The following is a 19,593-nucleotide window of genomic DNA, read 5'->3' as shown; positions in this document are numbered from 1 at the left end:
AGCTTTTTGAAAATACTGGCTGTGAGATGTTAAATCAAATATCACAAACCAGCTCTTCTTTAGCACCTTCCTTTAAAAAATATAACTTCATATTTATCTTACCCATGGAGTTACAGAAGTTAAACAAAAATCATCTTGAACTAAGAACAACAAATGAGCAGAACTGCAACGCTCTTTTATTACCTTCTGTGCAAGAAATGTCCATTTTATCTTCTATTCCATAGGTTCAGTCTGTCAAAAAATAATTAAAATTGAATCAGCTATTTTACATTAGACGACAAAAATATCAGTACCAATGTCTGCTCTCCAAACCTTTGAGCTCTTTAGTTACATTATGTTAATACTAAAGGAGAACACTACCAGCAACAATTTGACCAGGTTTTAATGTTTTAAGGAATATACTTTTACTCTTCCACAGTGCTTATTTTTGTCTTTTGGATGGTCTGTCTTTGCTATGGATAAATCTGCTCAGATTTTGGTAAATACTGTATTTAAACCAAGCTAATTGTATAAATTCACCTCCTGGGATTTAGCAGGAACCTCCCTATCCTGTGAAGTGAAGAAGGAATTTACCAGAGTGGTTTTGGGTACCCCAGGATAATTGAAAACCACTGATACTGTATGCAAACAAGGATTTAAAGGATTTAACCCAGGATTTATTCAAAATCAAGGATTTTTTTGCTAGCACACCATCTATTACATGATGTGCTCAATTCTGAAGGATCTCTTTGCATTTTCCATCAATCCCTCTCAGCAATATTTCCCCTCTGGTAAAGCACACCCCATGATTCCTGCAGCTAATCCTGCAATCCCAGCAGCAACCCCACGTGGAAGTGAGCCCAGCAGCTCCTGAGAATTGAGCAGCACACATGGAGCAGACACTCAGTGACAGGGACAAGGCTGGCAGCAACAGGGCTGGGATGGTTCTCCAGAGCTGAGCAAAGCAGGAGCACTGAGTGATCCAAGCAGGCAAAGAGCCAGGGAAAGCCAAGCCCACGTTAGAGATCACACAAAGGCTGCTCAGAAAGGTTTGGTGGCCACAGCAGGGTTATTTTCTGAAAACATGAAACACACACTACAGCTATGCCTCTTTACTGCTCCACGTTCATTTTATCTTGCCACGAGACTTCCTTTCTACTGTCTTCTTTGGCTGGAACAAAAGAAATCAGTTTTCCTTTTAAATCAAATGATTTTTATTTGAACAAATGGAGAAGTTAAAATGCTTTGTCTGTGGTAGATTCCTGGGTATTTTTAACCTGTTCAATCCCTGGAAATGTTCAAGGCCAGGTTGGACAGGGCTTGGAGCAACCTGGGATAGAGGAAGTTGTCCTTGTCCATGGCAGGGGGTGGAAAAAATTATTTTTAAGGGCCCTTCAACCCAAACCATTCTGGGATTTTACAATTCTGTGATATCAACAAGATCCTGCAGTTTGAGAGCTTCACAATAGGGTTTTTCTTTGTTTTTTTTTTTTTTTTTTTTGTAGGTCCCTTAGGGAGCTGATGACAAAGAACAGCATTTGGGGGGTACCAAATTGTGAATTTTCAGTGAAACCTCAAGTTCCATAGCACGCTATTAAATCAACACCATCCCTATCCATGGCTTGGTTTGTTGACTTTGATAACATCTCTATTTATTTTAAAAATCTCTCAGTATTTATAACCCTGCCCTCTGGACTAGACTTGCTTTAAACCAAGATAAGAAAAGATAAAGCTCCTCTAGAAGTAACAAATTTTACAATTTTGTCCACAAAAGAGGCTCAATTTTTCCTTCCATTTCACAGCAATATTGAGGCAGCTCAGGGTGACAAACACCACTCTTCACCCTGGAGTTACACATGGATTCAGGAGAGGTTTGGGATGCTGAGTTCAAGATTCCACCTCATGGATAATCAGCAAATCTCACCATCAATCAGAAAATCAGGCTCATGAAGAAGTGGTTTATAAAATAAAGGCTGTTTGATATCCTTTGCTGCTACACCCACAAAAAGGAAATTAATTCCATACTGTACCTGTGGCACTTCTCTGAGGAAGTCAGGAAGCTGAAATTCACCTTTATAGACCTGGAAAAACAAACAAAAATTTTGTTACTCAAAGGCCTCATTCACTATTGTTTGAAATGCTGAAGACCTTGTTAAAGGAAAGAGAAAAAAAAGAAAATAAGTTTTGTGCTGTTAGCATCCACTAATGCTAGAACATTAAATATTCTGGCATATTGTCTTCTCTCTAGAGGATAATTTTTAAAACATCTTTTCTTCTGAGAATAAACATTCCAAAGGGCAAAAAAATGTATTTTTTTTTCCACAACAAAAGCATACTTGAAGAGTTTTACCATCCTGTCTACTATAGCACAAAGACTGACCATCCCAATGTCATGATTGTGATCTTGTGAAATAATTTCAAAATAAAAATTAAAAAAGGGCACAAACCTATTTGGAAAAATTCTCTAAAGCCAGAAAATGGGAATGGGGCTGCTCCAAACCTACTCAGAGAAATTCCCTAAAGGCAGGAAATGGGAATGGGGCTGCTCCAAACCTACTCAGAAAAATTCCCTGAAGGTAGGAAATGGGAATGGGGCTCCTCCAAATCTATTCAAAAAAATTCCCAAAGCCAGGAAATGGGAATGGGGCTGCTCCAAACCTACTCAGAAAAATTCCTAAAGGCAGGAAATGGGAATGGGGCTCCTCCAAACCAACTCAGAAAAATTCCTAAAGCCAGGAAATGGGAATGGGGCTGCTCCAAACCTACTCAGGAAAATTCTTAAAGCCAGGAAATGGGAATGGGGCTGCTCCAAAGCCTCACCCTGAGCTGCCCTCCCTGGTTTGTGTCCCAGGAAGGAGCTCCAGGAAGTCAGGGCATGTTTATCACCATTTTCTCTGCTCTCCCATGTGTACATAGCCAGATCACAAATCCATGCCCAGCCTGTCAATATTCTGCAGTGCCTGGCACTGCAGCTGAGCCAGCTCTGAATTTCCTGCCCTGGTTCAGGACTGGATTCCCTTCCCAATCCATCCCTGGGATCCAAGGCTTCACTGAGAGCAGGAATTGCTCCACACCCTCACTGTGGCACTCTGATATTCCATGGTTTAGATAAAACAGGAACAGCTCTCATTTGTATTCAGTCAGGGGCCACTGGCATTCCCACATGGGAACACTATGAAAAGTCACCCTGGGCAGAAATTCAGTGTGTGGCTATTGGAGCCTTGCTCCACCATAAATATTTATAAGTCAAGGAGAGGATTTTTCATTTTGTGCTTTTATCCAACTATTTAAATGCAGGTTGTGTCCCAGAGAACGGGAATGGAAGTTACAAAACAACATTGTCACAGCAAAAATGTTCCAGAATAACCTCAGCAAAGGTCACCAGAAAAACCAGGATTTTGTGTTAGGTGGAAGGAACAGACAGGAACCTTCTCCTTTGCTGGGAATTCTTAAAAAACAATTAATCCTGATGGTGACAGCACTTTGTGACTGATTCAGAAAAGGACAAACCAGAATCCTTCTCCTTTCCTTCTCCTGCAATTCTGACTCAGTCTAGTTTTTATATTGCACATCTCAATTTGTGTCTGCTCTAAAAGCTTCACCTCTGCAGGAACAGCACCTAACAGCACATGGCCATGATCAGTAATATTAAGAAGAACAATGTCACTCAATGCACATGTTTTGAGGGTATTTTATATTATATTCACATGAAAATTTCAGCATTTACACAGCACAATTTATCCAGGCAAATCCAAGCAGTGGCAGGCCCAAGATGAGATTGAACACAAATTTTGGTTCAGAACTGACATCACCTAAGGGTTGGTTTTGTCAGGAGGAGACTGCACAAAAACTGGTTTAAAGTAGCTCCAAAAACATAAATGGTCCCTTTTGAATCAAAACCCAGGCATCAACAAGAATCCAGAAATCCTAAAAACAATGACTCCATCTGCAGCCAAAGAAATTAAAGAGGCTTCAGACTCCAAATTCTTTTCTGACCAATTTGTAAGTGTAGAACACATCACTCACTGTGGCATTACAGAGACAGAAGCAGGATATTGGAATTATTTCCAGTCTCAGCAAGAATTCAGTAAATTGAGGAGAAATGGGGTTTATAATTTCTAAGGGAATTATTTTGCAAGTCCAAATGGAATTCCAGAAGAGGGGGATCTGAAGCCTGTGTCAATTTGTTTTTCAGTGTTGGCAGTATTCAAGCTGCTCTATTAAAAAGCAAAACACATTCTTATAGCCAAACTGAATGGATATTATCCTCAAAAAGAGATCAGAAAACAATTTTCACATCCAGTTGCCTGAGAAAACCCCTTTAAACACACAGGGAGAACTTCAGAACAGAAGTGTAACCTAGAATTCTTTTTTATAGAAGATTAAAGCTTTTTTTTTCACCCACTTTCCTGTCTGCTTTGGAAAGAGTCCCATTATATTTGGACAGTTCCAGTACACAAAAATAATGTTTTTTTTTTTTTTGTGTAAAAGTCACTCTGCAACTAAGTGTGCTTGGGCTTGGTAAACTTTAAAATAGCTAAGCTGTAGAGTATAAGATGTTTAATTGTAAAAGGAAAAAAAATAATTAAAGAACACTGGCAAAACCAGAGCTGAGCCCCTTCCTAGAACCACTCCACAGCACAAGGAGTGCTCATCTTCCAGATTTTCCTGAACTTTTAAGGCAGCTTTAAAGGTTTACACAATTCTTCACCTCTGCTGGGCCTGCCAAGGAAGGGCCATGGGAGATGTAAATGTTTACCCAGCAGGGACAACACAGAGCAGGATCTTACACAGGCCCAGCAATGGCTGCCAAAAGGCAGCTCCAACCACTCCTCAGTGGGCATTTTAGTTGGGAATAACTCTCTTTATGCATTATTAATCATATTTGTGCTGTGTTAAGGGGTTTGGGATGCCTTTTTAAAAAAAGAAATGAGATAGCAGCACCTCTGGAGAGAAACAATGCAGTTGGGAATCCACATGTTGGAAGAAAAACCCATTAAAGTGAATATTAAATTTAGAGGGGACTGAGAAAGTTTGTGCTGTTGTGGTCACATGGAAGATGGAATAACCCCCAGATTTTTGTTTTAAATATCAGAGAAAACACCCACAAAGCCAAATGACTTTATGATCAGGGTAATCAGTGAAAATGGAGATGCAGGGCCCTGAGCAGCTGGGCATCCAAACAGCACAATTACCCTCATCCCTTAGGATAAATGATAAATACACTTTTTACCTTTATCACAGACTGTTCCTGCCCTTAAAACCTCAAAGAGAAACTCCTGAAACCCTGCTTGTCATGGATGTTTTGACTCTAATCAGGAGATGGTTCCTCACAATATAAACCAGGCATAAGACTGGAGTGAGGAAACTCTGCTTTTATCTCCAGGTGTTGCCATCAGCTGAACATAAAACACCTTTAGCTGAACATAAACCAGAGCTGAGAACAGCTGTGGGCTGGCAGGAGAAGAACCAGAGAATTCACAGAATTCACAGAATCACCAGGTTGGAAGAGACCTTTGAGATCATGGAGTCCAACCCAGCCCCAGCACCTCAGCTACACCCTGGCACCCAGTGCCACATCCAGGCTTTGTTAAACCCTGGCACCCAGTGCCACATCCAGGCTTTGTTAAACACACCCAGGGATGGGGACTGCACCACCTCCCCAGTCCCAAAATTCCCAGAATTCCCAGAATTTACAGAATCACCAGGCTGGAAAAGACCTTCAAGATCATGGAGTCCAACCCAGCCCCAACACCTAAACCCTGGCACCCAGTGCCACATCCAGCATTTGTTAAACACGCTCAGGGATGGGGACTGCACCACCTCCCCTGACAGAACATTCCAGAACTTCATCACCCCTTCTGTAAAAAGTTTTTCCTAACATCCAACCTATTTGAACAGTGCTGGTGAAAAGCACAGCTCCTCCTCAGAAATTCTGTAACTCCACCTCTGCATCTCTCCAGGACAGGGAGCACAGCTCCACGAACAAGTTAAAAGAACTGACTGGAGTGTGTATTCCAAGCATACAAATTGATTTAGGGGGAAGGATGTGCCAAAGAAAATCTGATGTAATTGATGACAGATGGGAGAGGAAACCACTGTGCCAACCATAACACAACCAAGCAGCTTCTCCTGGGGGCAGGCAGAGCTCTGCAGCTGGGAGCTGCTCTCTCCTCTTCTGCTGGCTTCTGGCAAACTGAAATTCACTTTTACACCATCTCACAGTACTGATAAGGACATTTTACACACTGCTCTCATGAGGAGTGAAGCACTTTTGTGTTTCACCCCATAGACGTTGGGCTAGCAGCTCACACACAGCTTAATTATTTGCATTTTCAGCATAATTTACAGCTGAAAACTTCATTTACTTCAGGATGTTGATTTCCTCTCTGCTCAGGATGTAGAAATTGTTAAAACTCGAGGAGGGAACAATGAGTAATTATGTATCCATAAGGAAGGAACCCTTGCAGCGATAAATTAACAGATCAGCAACAGAATTACAAGAAAACCACAACACATTCAGGGAAGGCAAAATCCCCTCCTTGGAGAGGTCACAGGCAGGGAACAGCACAACCCTGGCCAGAGCTTGCTCTCCCTGCTCTGCATTCCTTAACTGAGACAAGAGAAACTCGGAAAAGATAAAATTGTCAGGCTGAACAGAAAACAGAGCAACACAAAGTTAATGGTTTTTTGTTTTTAGTGAACACATCAGGAAAATCTGCTGGACTCGTGGCTGGCCCAGTGCAGGTCCTGTCAGAGATGTTTGATTTCCCAGCACAGCACTGGGAGAGCAGCACAAGAGGAGACAAAGCTCCCCTCATGCTCTGGTAGCTCCCCAAACAAAAGCAGAGATGTTAAAATACAAACCCAGGTTGTTTCTTGTTATTTTTGTGCTGCAGGAGCACAGAAAACCAAACCTCAGCATTTTTGTGTCCTCCACAGGTAAGAGACAAGTGAAAAATCCAAATTTAGCAGAGAGCACTTCTTCCCTTGCATACCTGCAAGGAGACAGCATTTCTAATTTAAGCACTGTCCTTTAGCTGGGGAAAATCATCATTTGTCTCCAGACTGACTAATAAAAGAATTATATTTAAGCTGTACATATGGAAGTCACCAGCAGGGGACAGAAAAGGAGAAAAGAGGAATAAAGAACAGCAGCTGAGTGTTCAGAAAGCTCAGGAAAATCAATATTTTGCACCACACCAGCCATCTCTTTCCATTCTTCTCCAGTAGCAGCCCTTGGTTTAGGAATTTTGACACTGCTGGTTCTCACTTCCATGATTAAGAGCAGTAGCTTTAAATTGTTGAGCATTATTTTCACTGTTGAGCATTATTTTCACCTTTAAGTGCAATTTGTGGTCTTTTCCAAGAAGGGACAGATTTTGCTCAGCTTTAAAAGTCTAAACTTTATCTGTTTTCAATGAATACAATTCAAGTTCTGTGTTCACTTTAAAGTCTTGGAGACCACAAATACAAATATAAATATAAGAGAGCTGCTTCCAAATACAAAATGAGCCAATAAATGGCTACAAACAAGATCCAGATATTCTTACTATGCACTGAAAAGCAATTCTGGAAAGATTTTCTTTGGCCAGCTTCATCCATATTCAAGATACCCAGTACAAAACTCTGTGAAAGGCTATCCCAGGTGAAGAAGCTTAAAGAAAGCAAAATAAGTGCTCCAGTGATTTACAAATTCACCAGCTCAGAGTACACAGGAACACACTTCACTTGCCAAGTGCCAGCTCCAAAAGGCTGGAAAAACCCAGATTTATTTATTTTACCCATTTAAATAAATGCTTTTTTTTTTTTTTTCTTCAGGCTGCAGTAGCAAGGAATAAATTAGCACAGGTTCCTGGAGGAGAAAGGAAACTCCACAAGAGCAAACTCACACATCAGAGCCTAAAACTGTCTGAAATTTTTATGTTCCTCTATTTTTAAAGAAATATTCTAAGTTTTGAACTCTCCATCTTGAACTCTCTTGCTTTCAGCATTCATTCAGAACACATCCCACATTTTATCTGTACAAACCACACATGCAAATGGAATTTTGGCAAAGAACAAGTGACTAGAAAAATCTATACTGGGTAATACAATAAACAACAAAATTAAAATGCTGTCTGGGGCTGTGAGTAAAGCTATTAAACTAAAACAGCAGCCAAAATATTAATGAGTGTTCCATATGTCTGCAATATTTAGATCAGCTTAGTTTTTAACAGCTGCTCTTAGCATGAGTAAACAAACAAATTATCCTTCAAAGCAAACTTGGAAAAAGCCTCAGCAAACTCTCAGCCTTTGAAATTAGGTTTTCATTTCTTTAAAGTTGCCCTGGTTTTGTTTATTACCTGAATTCTTCTCATGTATTGTGAAATCAAACCCATTTCAAGAAGAGACAGAAATCCAGACAAGTTTTACAGCTTGGCCTGAGCTTGTCCCACACAGGTGGAGGCTCGGAAAGGTCAGCAGGCTGTAAAAACTTCTGTCCATTTTATCACTGAGACACAACCAATAAAATTTGCAATTTCTAGTACTGAACACTTATTTTAACTGCAGACAACTTCATTTGTTTGTGACCCTTTTAAAACAGGGAACTTATAAACTGTAACCAAATAGGGTGGGTTACTTTTTCCATGCTGAGCTAGCAGCTATTAATTAAAAAAAATCAACCTGCCAGCCTTTAACACACTGATTGTTGATTAATGACAATTTTTCTAAAAAGAAATAATGCAAGAGTGTTTAGGGACTTCACAAACCCCAATTCCTTTTTCATTTCTATCTACCCCATCAGTATTCCAAGCAGTTTATTCAGGATCAGAGGGCTGGTGGAAGAAAGTCCTTTGAAATTGTTTAATTCAATTTTTTTCCCTGATTACTCTGCTGCAGCAGAAAAAGTCACTTTCTTTTAATAAACTAAGACCAAAAAGAACAGAAGCAGAGTTATTAATTCTATTTCCAACAATGCTAATGAGTTTTTCAAGGGATACCTCCAGGGATAAACAGCTCTAACAGCCCAACTACTCGAGTTCCAACAACATTAAATTCAGACTCAAATCCTTAAGTTTAGGTTAATCAGCACCAGACCTTTCTCCATCTTTGGGTTGTTCTACAAAGAATTGGAAAATCAGACATTTTGATCATCTTGAGCTGTTTTCTATGGGTCATTTTTCAAACCCCACTGAGTATTTGGGGGGTAAGTTTGGGCCAGAGCTTTTGCCAAACCTCATCTATAAAAAACTGAGCTTGTCCATCGAGTTTGAAATCCAGACAAGAAAACTTTTCCCACTGTTAATTATGACTCAGTCTAATTTTTATATTATAAATCTTGATTTGTGTATGCTCTAAAAGCTTCACCTCTGCAGGAACAGCATTTAACCCAAATAAACACCTAACAGCAGATGGCCAAGATCAGCAAGATTAAGAACAATGTTACTGAAAAGCAAATGTTTTATATTATATTTTTTATATTTTATATATAAAATATTATATTGTATCACATTATATCATATATTACACCATATTGTATTATACTATACTATATTATATATTGTATTTCATAGTACATATTTCATATAATATATATTATATATTTCATATAATATATATTATATTTCATATAATATATAATATATAGTATATTATATATTGTATTTTATACATTATACAGTATATATTATAATAAATACTATATACTATATAATACATAACATAGTATTTGTTTATTTATATCAGTATATATTTATATTATATAATATAGTATTAATATATATAATATAATATAAAATATATACTATATACTATATAATATATATTATATAATATATAATATACAATATATAATATACAATATATTATATACAATATATTATATACAATATATTATATATTATATATTATATACAATATATTATATATTATATATTATATATTATATATTATATATTATATATTATATATTATATATTATATATTATATATTCCCATGAAAATATCAGCATTTCCACAGCACAATTTACCAAGGCAAACCCAAGCAGTGGCAGGCCCCAGATGAGGTTGAACACAGATTTTGGTTCAGAACTGACATTTCCAGCTCCCCAACTTTCTGGGCAGCTCTCAGGAGGTTCAGCTCCTCACACCAAAGAGCACAGCTCAAGACCCCAAAGAATTCTTTCATTTCCCCCAAAGAAAAACCATTGTGAAGCAGCAAAAAGTGTCAGAACAGACACAAGGCTCCTGCTCTAGAGCTGAAATCCATTCAGGCAGTAATTAAACCCATAAACTCCTTACCCTCCTGGTGTTTTCCACCACTTTCTGATCTGGCTTGCCATAATTGGGGGGGTTGGCATAGGGGTCATAGCCCAGCTTGGCCAGCATGGGGGCAATCACTGGCATGTCCTGCAGGACATCAGCTGGGATCTTCCCCACCCACTTGGACAGGGCTTCCACGTTCACTGGCTTGATCACTTGGTCAGTGGATCTTTCAACCCTGGGGAAGGAAAAAAAAAATTATATTTTCCATTATTAATGATTTAATTTTAAATTTCCATTATACTCTTTCCATTATTCCATTTCCAATGAATTATTCTTCAATAGCATTAAGACCTTTAGCCTGTTTTATTGGGGGCTTTTTTGTTTGTTTTTTCTCCCATTTTTCTTCTTTCCCTCTCATAATTTCATGTTTTCTACAGAGCTGATGGGAAGTGAAGTTTTAATGAGAACAATTTGCACAATATTTGCAGATGCTGTCAGGTTTAGGCTCTCACACTGTGCTGAAACAATTCCTTTATTCCATAAAAGCAGCAGAGAAAGCCCAGGAACTGTTAAGTGAAAAATAAACCCACACCTACATATAAACCCATTTTCCCACTGGCACATTCCCACATTTGCTGTTTAATTGTCTGGGATTTATTAAAAGCTGTATTCTAAATTCCAATCCATGTGTTATTTCTTCTCACAACCCTTCTGTGATTAATTTTTTTTAAACTTGTTTAATAAAAGAGAGACCTGAGATGACAGAAAGCTACAAACTAAAAGAAATATTTTCCATAATAATTCCTTTGATTGTTTGGTTTTTACACAGATCTTAAAGGCAAGTGCACAATTAATGTCATATTTAGAAAATCATTGATTTCTTGTTCATTTAATGTAATTTTCATTTTTGCTCTACTTTTGTGTTTTATTTTTCCAGGGAAGAAACCTGGCACTGCTTTGTTCTGTCTTTCTGATTGTAATACACAAAACTTACAGAATTCAGGTTGAATAATTGAAAACTCCCTGATTTTTTACTCTAAATAATTTAAAACTTTTTTTTCCTGACCTCAGAAAGAGTTTGGACATTTTTGGATATATAAAAGGAATATTTCTGTCTGCCTCACAGCTGAGCACACAGCAGTCACCAGAGTTCACCTTGTTCCTCTTTTTTATTCCTCAGCAGAACTAAAATCCTCCCAGGCCAGAGGAAGGAAATCACTCATCCAGTGCTGGAAGGTGAAATAATTTAAATACAATCAACAAAGAACAAACCAGACAGGGAAATGCTCATAAAGAAACTGCCTTGGCAAGCAGGGCCTTCAATTGGTGTTTTATGGAAGCTGAAAAACAAAAAAACCTCTAAAAAACACCCAGATTTTTCAGCTTTATTCTCTTCAGAGGATATAAAATTTGAAATAAAAATTTGCAGAGCCTCAAACCAAAGGCAGGAGCTCAGAAGGGGATTTTGGGACCAGGAGTTGTGACTAAATTTCAGCATTCTGAGGGTTGTTAGACTGAGCTCCTAAGTCTGGATGGAAAATTAAAAAGTTTTTTGTGATCATTCTAATTAGAAGATGAGCATCTGACTCCACATTAAATTAGCAAGAAAAGAGCTGCTGAAAATTGAGATTTAGAAGTTCAAAGCATCACAAGAGGAGTCCAGAGGTGGATTGGGACACTCAGGAAAAAAATATCAGGAGGTGTTTGAAAAAAGTAAAATTTATTTATGGTCCTTAGAGCCAGCCAAGCCTGAAACCTCCTCACCAAAACTGCAAATTGATTTGGGAATTTAAAATCAGAGTGATACTGGGAGAACAAGGAAAAGAGCTTGCAGGACACCCCAAAAATGGGTGTTAAGATAAATTTGAGTCTAAATTTGTCACAGATGGATTCCTCACCCTGATGACAAATTTTAAATGTGTGTTTTGTCCCTCTCATTTTAATCTTTGCTAACAATATCCTCAGCATGAAACACTTCCTGGTGATTGACCACACTTAGCTGCTCCCAAGCACTGATAAAAAATCCACTGCTAAAATGCAACTGATAAAAAATCCACTGCTAAAATGCAACTGATAAAAAATCCACTGCTAAAATGCAACTGATAAAAAATCCACTGCTAAAATCCAATTGATAAAAAATCCACTGCTAAAATCCAACTGATAAAAAATCCACTGCTAAAATCCAACTGATAAAAAATCCACTGCTCCACATTTGGGCTGGTTAAATCCTTCTCTGTGCTTTCAGTTAAGGTGGGAAGGAAAATAAAACAATTTGTGGGAAGAAAAAAAAAATCAATTTGTGGGAAAGATTCCTCAGATGAAGAATTTATGAAGACTGTGAGGGAAGACAGATTGGGGGCAGGAGGAAAGACAAAATGTAAAAATCCAAACAGAAAAACAAGGGAACACCAATTCTTGGGGAAATTGATGATTTGGCAGTGATTCCAGCTCTAGGAAGAGTTTCAGCTTTGGGAAGCACACAGGACTAACCCCAAATAATTCTGCATCTGTACCAGAATCAAATGAGAGCTATGTACTAAATATAGTAAATTCTGAAGTAATTCTGCCTAGACAGCTATTTCCATAAAAAAACCTAATAAAAACTGCTCTAGAGGGGTTGACATTTCTTTACATCAGTGGTCAGCACAGCTGCTTTCACTTAGGCAAATGCCAGAGCTCAATTAACAATCCTGGTTAGAGCATGGAGCCCACAATGAATTCCTTCAACAGCCACGTTGGCAGGGACTTCAAACCCCAGAAAATCCCCATTCCTACAAATCCTGCACATCCCCACAGCCCTTGCAGTTTTTCCTGGATAAAAATCAAAATTAAGGGTGAGAAATAAATTCTGGACATTTATTAGCAGGTACTAACATGGTTATAAAGATCTTTTAGTGACGCTGTGATCTCGTTCTCAAAATGATTTTGAATATCTCAAGATGGTAAAAACTTGTCAGAATTCTTTTATAAAAATATCTGCAACAATTAAAACATCTCCAGCATCCTAGGCTGGAGCTGAATCTGAAGACCTGGAGGTCTCTTAGGTGAGTGAGAGGTGATGAAAGCAGGGGGCTCTGCTTGTTTCCAGAAATTCTTACACAATATCCCAACTGGGAATGCCAAACCCAGCAGGTTTTCACTGGAACAAGAGCATCAAACTGGGAAATCTCAAGTTCTCCCTGCACAATTTCAACTGGAATGTCAAACACACAACACAGGCATTGAAGGTTTTGATATTCACTGGGATTTCTGCAGCCCTTGAAGGCCTGAGTCACTGAAATCATCAAATCCTGCAATGAAAACCAAATTTCACCACCCACTGCAAGGGTATTGGATTAGATAAAGCCACCCCAGACACAAAACCCATTTCTCAGTCTTCTTCCAGCACTGCCAGAGCCTCCTGAAATCAGAAATTGCTTCCTCAGATCATCTCCTGAGAGATAATAAAGGCATAAAGAACTCTGGGACCAGACTGGATTGAGGGTCATAAGAACATGTCCACACTCTATTATCTTAAATGTGAAGGTTTTACTAAAAAAAAACCCCACATCATCATCATATTTACTAAAAATAGACACCTTTTTGTACTATTGTTATTATTATATTTACTAAAAAAACCCCACATTTTTTGTTTCTAAAGATTAAGAAAATGGCTTTGCTCAAGCCATTTTCCAAATTTTTAGAAACAAATATTCTCAACTCCTCAGAGCCCATTCCAGCAGATTTAATAAGAATTATTAGTAAGAATTCAGTAAGGTGGTTGAGTTTTATGGTATAAGGGTCTATCAATTTTTAGAAACACCAATCTGGAAACTGTAATACAGTAATATTTTACTAGAAATAGGATTATAGTTATTTTTTACTTAAAGCTTGGCAACCACCAAAATAAAAAAAAAAAAAAGAGTAAAAATAGGTTATCTCCACTCAGGCACTGCTGAAGCAGCCACAAACCCCAGGAATTGGGGAGAAGTTCCCATGTGGATCAGGTTCCAGGCAGGTATCACAGGATAACATTTCCACATTTTCAATCTGCTACTGAACAACACTGCCAAAAAAAGGGATGAGATCCCTTCCTGATAGCCTGGGAACAGTGGAGGCTTTTCCTCAGTGGGAATGGTGATGTGAAACCTCCACACTGTAAATATCTAATTGTTACCTGAGTTTAAAGTTCTCTTTGTAATCACTGATAATAATTTGATATTTGTTTTAAATCAAATGCCTTTACAATATATTAGAAAATCCACAACTGTGTTCCTAGGCATTAAATGAAGGAAAATTCCTCATTTTTATTTCTCAAAACTGGAGTTTAAATAACTAGAATTGCTCTGTAACAGTCTGTGAGTGCTTGCTGTGCAAGGTGCCTCTACTCAGAAGCACTTGGCCAGTGCTGAATATTCCAAATCCAGGAGCTGAGTAATTGAACTGGGCAGCCCTTGCTGCTGGAACAGGGCTTCTTATTCAGGATTTTAAAAACAATTCTGATGGATTCAAAAATAGGAGGAGTGTCAAAATGTGACATTTTTCTCTCAATGTAAAGATGAAACAGCGCCTGTATTTCAGCTGTGGACAGTGGCAAAGAAACCAGAGTAATTTAACCAGAGAATAAATCAGATTATCTCTTAACAACACCCATCCAGTTTTCCTAAGCAGAGCTGAGTTTTGGATTCTGAAAGCAGCTGAATCAGGTGCACAGATGGCCCAAGAGAACAGCGAAAGATCTGCTTACAACAAGGTTACTTCTCAGCAAAAAGTTTGTCATTTTGGGAGCACATGCCAGGAGCAAAGCTGCCAGCTCTGCTTTCTATTCTCTTGGAGCAGTTTCTCCACTTTCCTGGAAGAGGATGTTCTTGGCAAACTCAGCTCCAAGGCCATTCCTGCACTACAACAATATTGCTGCTGTGGGTGACACCAGGCTAGATAAAACAGCTCAGCTTTATTTAGGGCCACAGAGAAAAGCAAAGCTCTACCAGATATTCAAATTCAACTTGGCCTTGACTGGTAAAACTTTGTTCACATTACACAGTGACAAAGCTGAGATTGCAAACTGCTCATTAGCATTAAAGATGCACCAAAAATCAGCTGCCCGAGGGAGAAACTGAAACCAAGCTGCGATTTTTATAAACAAAATATACTATTTTGTATATATATTTTATATACTATTTTAGCTATATTTTATATACTTTTTAATATTTTTATATAGTATAGTATAGTATATTTTAATGTACTATTTCAGTATAGTATACTATATTTTTATATACTGTTTTAGTATAGTATACCATATTTTTCATGTACTATTTTAGTATCCTATACTGTATTTTTATTTACTACTTTAGTATCCTATACTATATTTTTATTTACTACTTTAGTATAGTATACTGTATTTCTTATATACTATTTTACTATAGTATAGTATATTTTTATGTACTATTTTGCTATAGCATACTATATTTTTATGTACTATTTTGCTATAGTATAGTATATTTTTAATGTACTATGTTAGTATAATATATTTTTATGTACTATTTTAGTATAGTATACTATATTTTTAGATACTATTTCACTATAGTATACCATATTTTTATATGCTATTTTACTATAGTATACCATATTTTTATATACTAAGTAAGTATAGTATATTTTTATGTATTATTTTAGTATAGTATACTATATTTTTATATACTATTTCACTATAGTATACTATATTTTTATGTACTATTTTAGTATAGTATACTGTATTTTTTATATACTATTTCAGTATAGTATATTTTAATATACTATTTTACTATAGTATAGTATATTTTTAATGTACTATTTTAGTATTGTATACTATATTTTTATTGTACTATTTTAGTATAGTATACTATATTTTTAATGTACTATTTTAGTATCCTATACTATATTTTTATTTACTACTTTAGTATAGTATACTATATTTTTTATATACTATTTCAGTATAGTATACTGTATTTCTTATACACTATTTTACTATAGTATAGCATATTTTTATGTACTATTTTACTATAGTATAGTATATTTTAATGTAGTATTTTACTATAGTATAGTATATTTTTATGTACTATTTTAGTATAGTATACTATATTTTTAATGTATTATGTTAGTATAGTATATTTTTATGTACTATTTTAGTATAGTATACTATATTTTTAGATACTATTTCACTATAGTATACCCTATTTTTATATGCTATTTTAGTATAGTATACCATATTTTTATATACTAAGTATAGTATATTTTTATGTATTATTTTAGTATAGTATACTATATTTTTATATACTATTTCACTATAGTATACTATATTTTTATGTACTATTTTAGTATAGTATACTGTATTTTTTATATACTATTTCAGTATAGTATACTGTATTTTTTATATACTATTTCAGTATAGTATATTTTAATATACTATATTACTATAGTATAGTTTATTTTTAATGTACTATTTTAGTATAGTATACTATATTTTTATATACTATTTCAGTATAGTATACTATATTTTTTATATACTATTTTACTATAGTATAGTGTATTTTTAATATACTATTTTACTATAGTATTGTGTATTTTTAATATACTATTTTACTATAGTATAGTGTATTTTTAATATACTATTTTACTACAGCATTGTGTATTTTTATATAATATTTTAGAATAGTATAGTATATTTTTAATATACCACTTCAGAACAGCACAAGGTGAAGGACAAAAGCTCATACTCACTTGGAAAGAGAAACCCCCCCTGCTTTTCCAATCATCTCCTCGTGGTGCAGCACTGCCTGGTTCCAGGGGATGTGCAGGAACTTGAGCAGAGTCCTCATCCACCTCTCGGGGTGCAGCACCAGCTGCTCATAGTGCACCAGCATGCACCTCTGGAATCCCACCTCCATGCACTGGTTGTACATGGTCTCTATGGCCCGGTTCCACTTGGTCAGGCAGTCCCTGTAGCTGTTCAGGTCAAAGCCAGCTATGGTGACCCTCCTGGAGATCATGGAGTGCACCGAGGCGCGGCCGTCGCGCACCATCAGCAGGAATTTGGCGTTGGGGAAGATCCTGGCCAGGTAAGTCAAGGATTTCAGAGCGAAGGGATCCTTGTTGCACAGGTAGGGAGCGGGCTCGCCGTGCTTGACGATGATCTCCAGCAGGAAGGCCTGCATGGCCGAATCCAGCACCTCATCCGTCACCCCGGCCTCGTCCAGGCGGATTTTCTCCTTGCTGGACCTGGCCCACATCTGTTTGACGGCCAGGATCCTGGGGATCACCCTGGTCTCCTCTCCGCAGCGGATGTCGGGGTGCGCGTCCAGCATGGCGCGCATCAGCGTGGTGCCGCTGCGGGGGACGCCCCCGATGAAGATCAGGGGCATGTCCTTGCTGTAGGGCAGGCTCCCGTTGGCGCCGCCACCGCCACCGATGCCACTGGGGGCTGTCCCCAGCGCGGCCCCGGCGCCGTCCCCCCGCGGGGGCTGCCCGCGCTCCTCCATGCGGTGGTGGCACTCCATGGCGTGCTGGCCCAGGTAGAACACGGTCACCGAGCTGATCACCAGGCACGCCAGCAGCAGGTTCTGCTTCAGCTTGCCCACCATCTTGGCAAGGACCAAAACACCTCCTACTCCAAATTGTCCTCTAGTGCACGTGCCATAGGGGATCCCAAGCCCAAATAAATTAAGGTCTGGCAAGAAGAGAAAAAATAAAGAAAAAATTAGAATATTTTTACAATAAATGACTTTTCCAAGAGATGGGACAAAAACACCTCCTACTCCAAATTATCCTCTAGTGCACGTGCCATGGGGATCCCAATCCTAAATAATGGTCTGGCAAGAGGAGAAAAAATAAAAAATAATTAGAATATTTTTACAATAAATGACTTTTCCAAGAGATGAGACAAAAACACCTCCTACTCCAAATTGTCCTCTAGTGCACGTGCCATGGGGGATCCCAATCCTAAATAATGGTCTGGCAAGAGGAGAAAAAATAAAAAATAATTAGAATATTTTTACAATAAATTACTTTTCATGAGATAACACAAGAAATTACACTTAGAATTACTTTTCCAAGAGATGAGACAATGAGACAAGAAATTATTCTTGGAATTACTCAAGGAATTGCTTTTCCAAGAGATGACACAAGATTCAGTTTGAAACCCCAAAACACAAGCAAGTTTCTCATTTCTTTATCAGAAAGAAATTTCTGAATTTCAGTAGTTTCTTATTTCTTCTTCTCATTTCTTTTGCAGCTTCATAAAACTGCATTATTCAAAAGTAATTTTAATTTCTACAGATGAGAAGAAAAACAAATAGATGATTTCTAAACATGCATAAGAGTCTGAGCAAAACTTTTAGATAGAAAATAGTTTCAAAATCTGTCTGTTGAATTCCATTTCCAAGAAGGACTAAGGACATTCTGTGTTTTAGAGGGAATATCAGAGATTTTATCAAACACTGGTTTAGACAAATCTTTATTCTGCTGCTGGATGACTCCACCTGTATCTTTATTTTTCCCATTTTTAACAGATGATGTAGAGAATAATTTACTTGTGTTCTGCAGCTCACCTGCTTTAGGTTTTCAGATCTGGTGAGCTGAAAACTGATTTTTCTTCCCAAAACTGACTCTTCCTCCCAAAACTCCAACGAAATTAGTACTTTATTGGAATTTTAAGGAAGATGTGGCTGTTCAGGGCTGAAATAGCTCACTCAGAATCACAGATGCTTTTAATTGGGAGGAGCTCCAAGCACGGAGGCAGCGCCAACATTTTCAAAGATTGGATTCCTCCAGGCTTTCCCATCCCTGTCAGCTCTGCAGGAACATCCCTGAGCGCACAGGATCCTCCTTCCTGCTCCCTGGCCATTGTCCACCTCACCTTTTCCTCCTGAAATCAGTGTTTCACTCAGAAATGGCTGATTTGAGGAGGTTTCCAGCCCTGGGGGTGTTTTATTATGGGAAGGTGCAGGCACAGGACAGAATTCCCATCAGCAGTGGGGAAAAGCAGGGAATTCCTGCTGGGTTTTTCTCTGCCAGGGCATCCAAAACATTACAAAGCTTATTCCAATCAACAGCTGTCACAATATTCCAACCAAAATTCAGTTTTTAGTCTCTGTTACCAAAATTAATCTCAAATATAACTCAAATATTAATTCCCTTCTTTTCCTGTGAAGTGGCCAGAACACCACTCACAGGAATAATTCATCCTCTGTGAAAAGTTTCATTCTGCTCACAAACCTCTCTTTCCTTTAACTGGACCTTAAAGATCACATTAAAAAACATTTTAAAAAATACCCCTCAAATTCCCAGAAATTTAAGTGGAGGTCACCTGAACAGTGCTCAAAAAGTAAGGAAAATAAATCATGCAGTTCA

The 19,593-nt window shown here is 37.7% G+C and overlaps 1 protein-coding gene across 9 annotated transcripts in view; it reads right to left on the bottom strand.

Annotated features, from left to right (window-relative positions):
* The window catches only part of TPST1 (tyrosylprotein sulfotransferase 1), a 33,633-nt gene that overhangs the window by 1,290 nt on the left and 12,750 nt on the right, over window positions 1-19,593 (bottom strand). For 4 of the 9 annotated variants that reach the window (XR_009419858.1, XR_009419857.1, XR_009419856.1 and 1 more), the window contains exons 2-6: window positions 16,966-17,911; window positions 10,264-10,462; window positions 2,010-2,060; window positions 1,075-1,150; window positions 184-231 (exon numbers count right to left, since the gene is read on the bottom strand). Coding sequence is in view for 2 of the 9 variants with exons in the window: in XM_059487178.1 (XP_059343161.1) it covers window positions 214-231; window positions 2,010-2,060; window positions 10,264-10,462; window positions 16,966-17,825 (1,128 nt within the window). In the remaining 7 variants the exon portion in view is untranslated. Of the gene's footprint in view, window positions 1-183; window positions 232-1,074; window positions 1,151-2,009; window positions 2,061-10,263; window positions 10,463-16,965; window positions 17,912-17,992; window positions 18,056-19,593 lie in introns of those variants that run through there. The other 5 variants (XR_009419861.1, XR_009419862.1, XM_059487178.1 and 2 more) reach the window with 3 other exon arrangements.

The sequence above is a fragment of the Ammospiza nelsoni genome, chromosome 21 (assembly GCF_027579445.1).
Source record: "Ammospiza nelsoni isolate bAmmNel1 chromosome 21, bAmmNel1.pri, whole genome shotgun sequence".
NCBI lineage: Eukaryota > Metazoa > Chordata > Aves > Passeriformes > Passerellidae > Ammospiza > Ammospiza nelsoni.
This window is presented reverse-complemented; position numbering and strand designations above follow the sequence as displayed.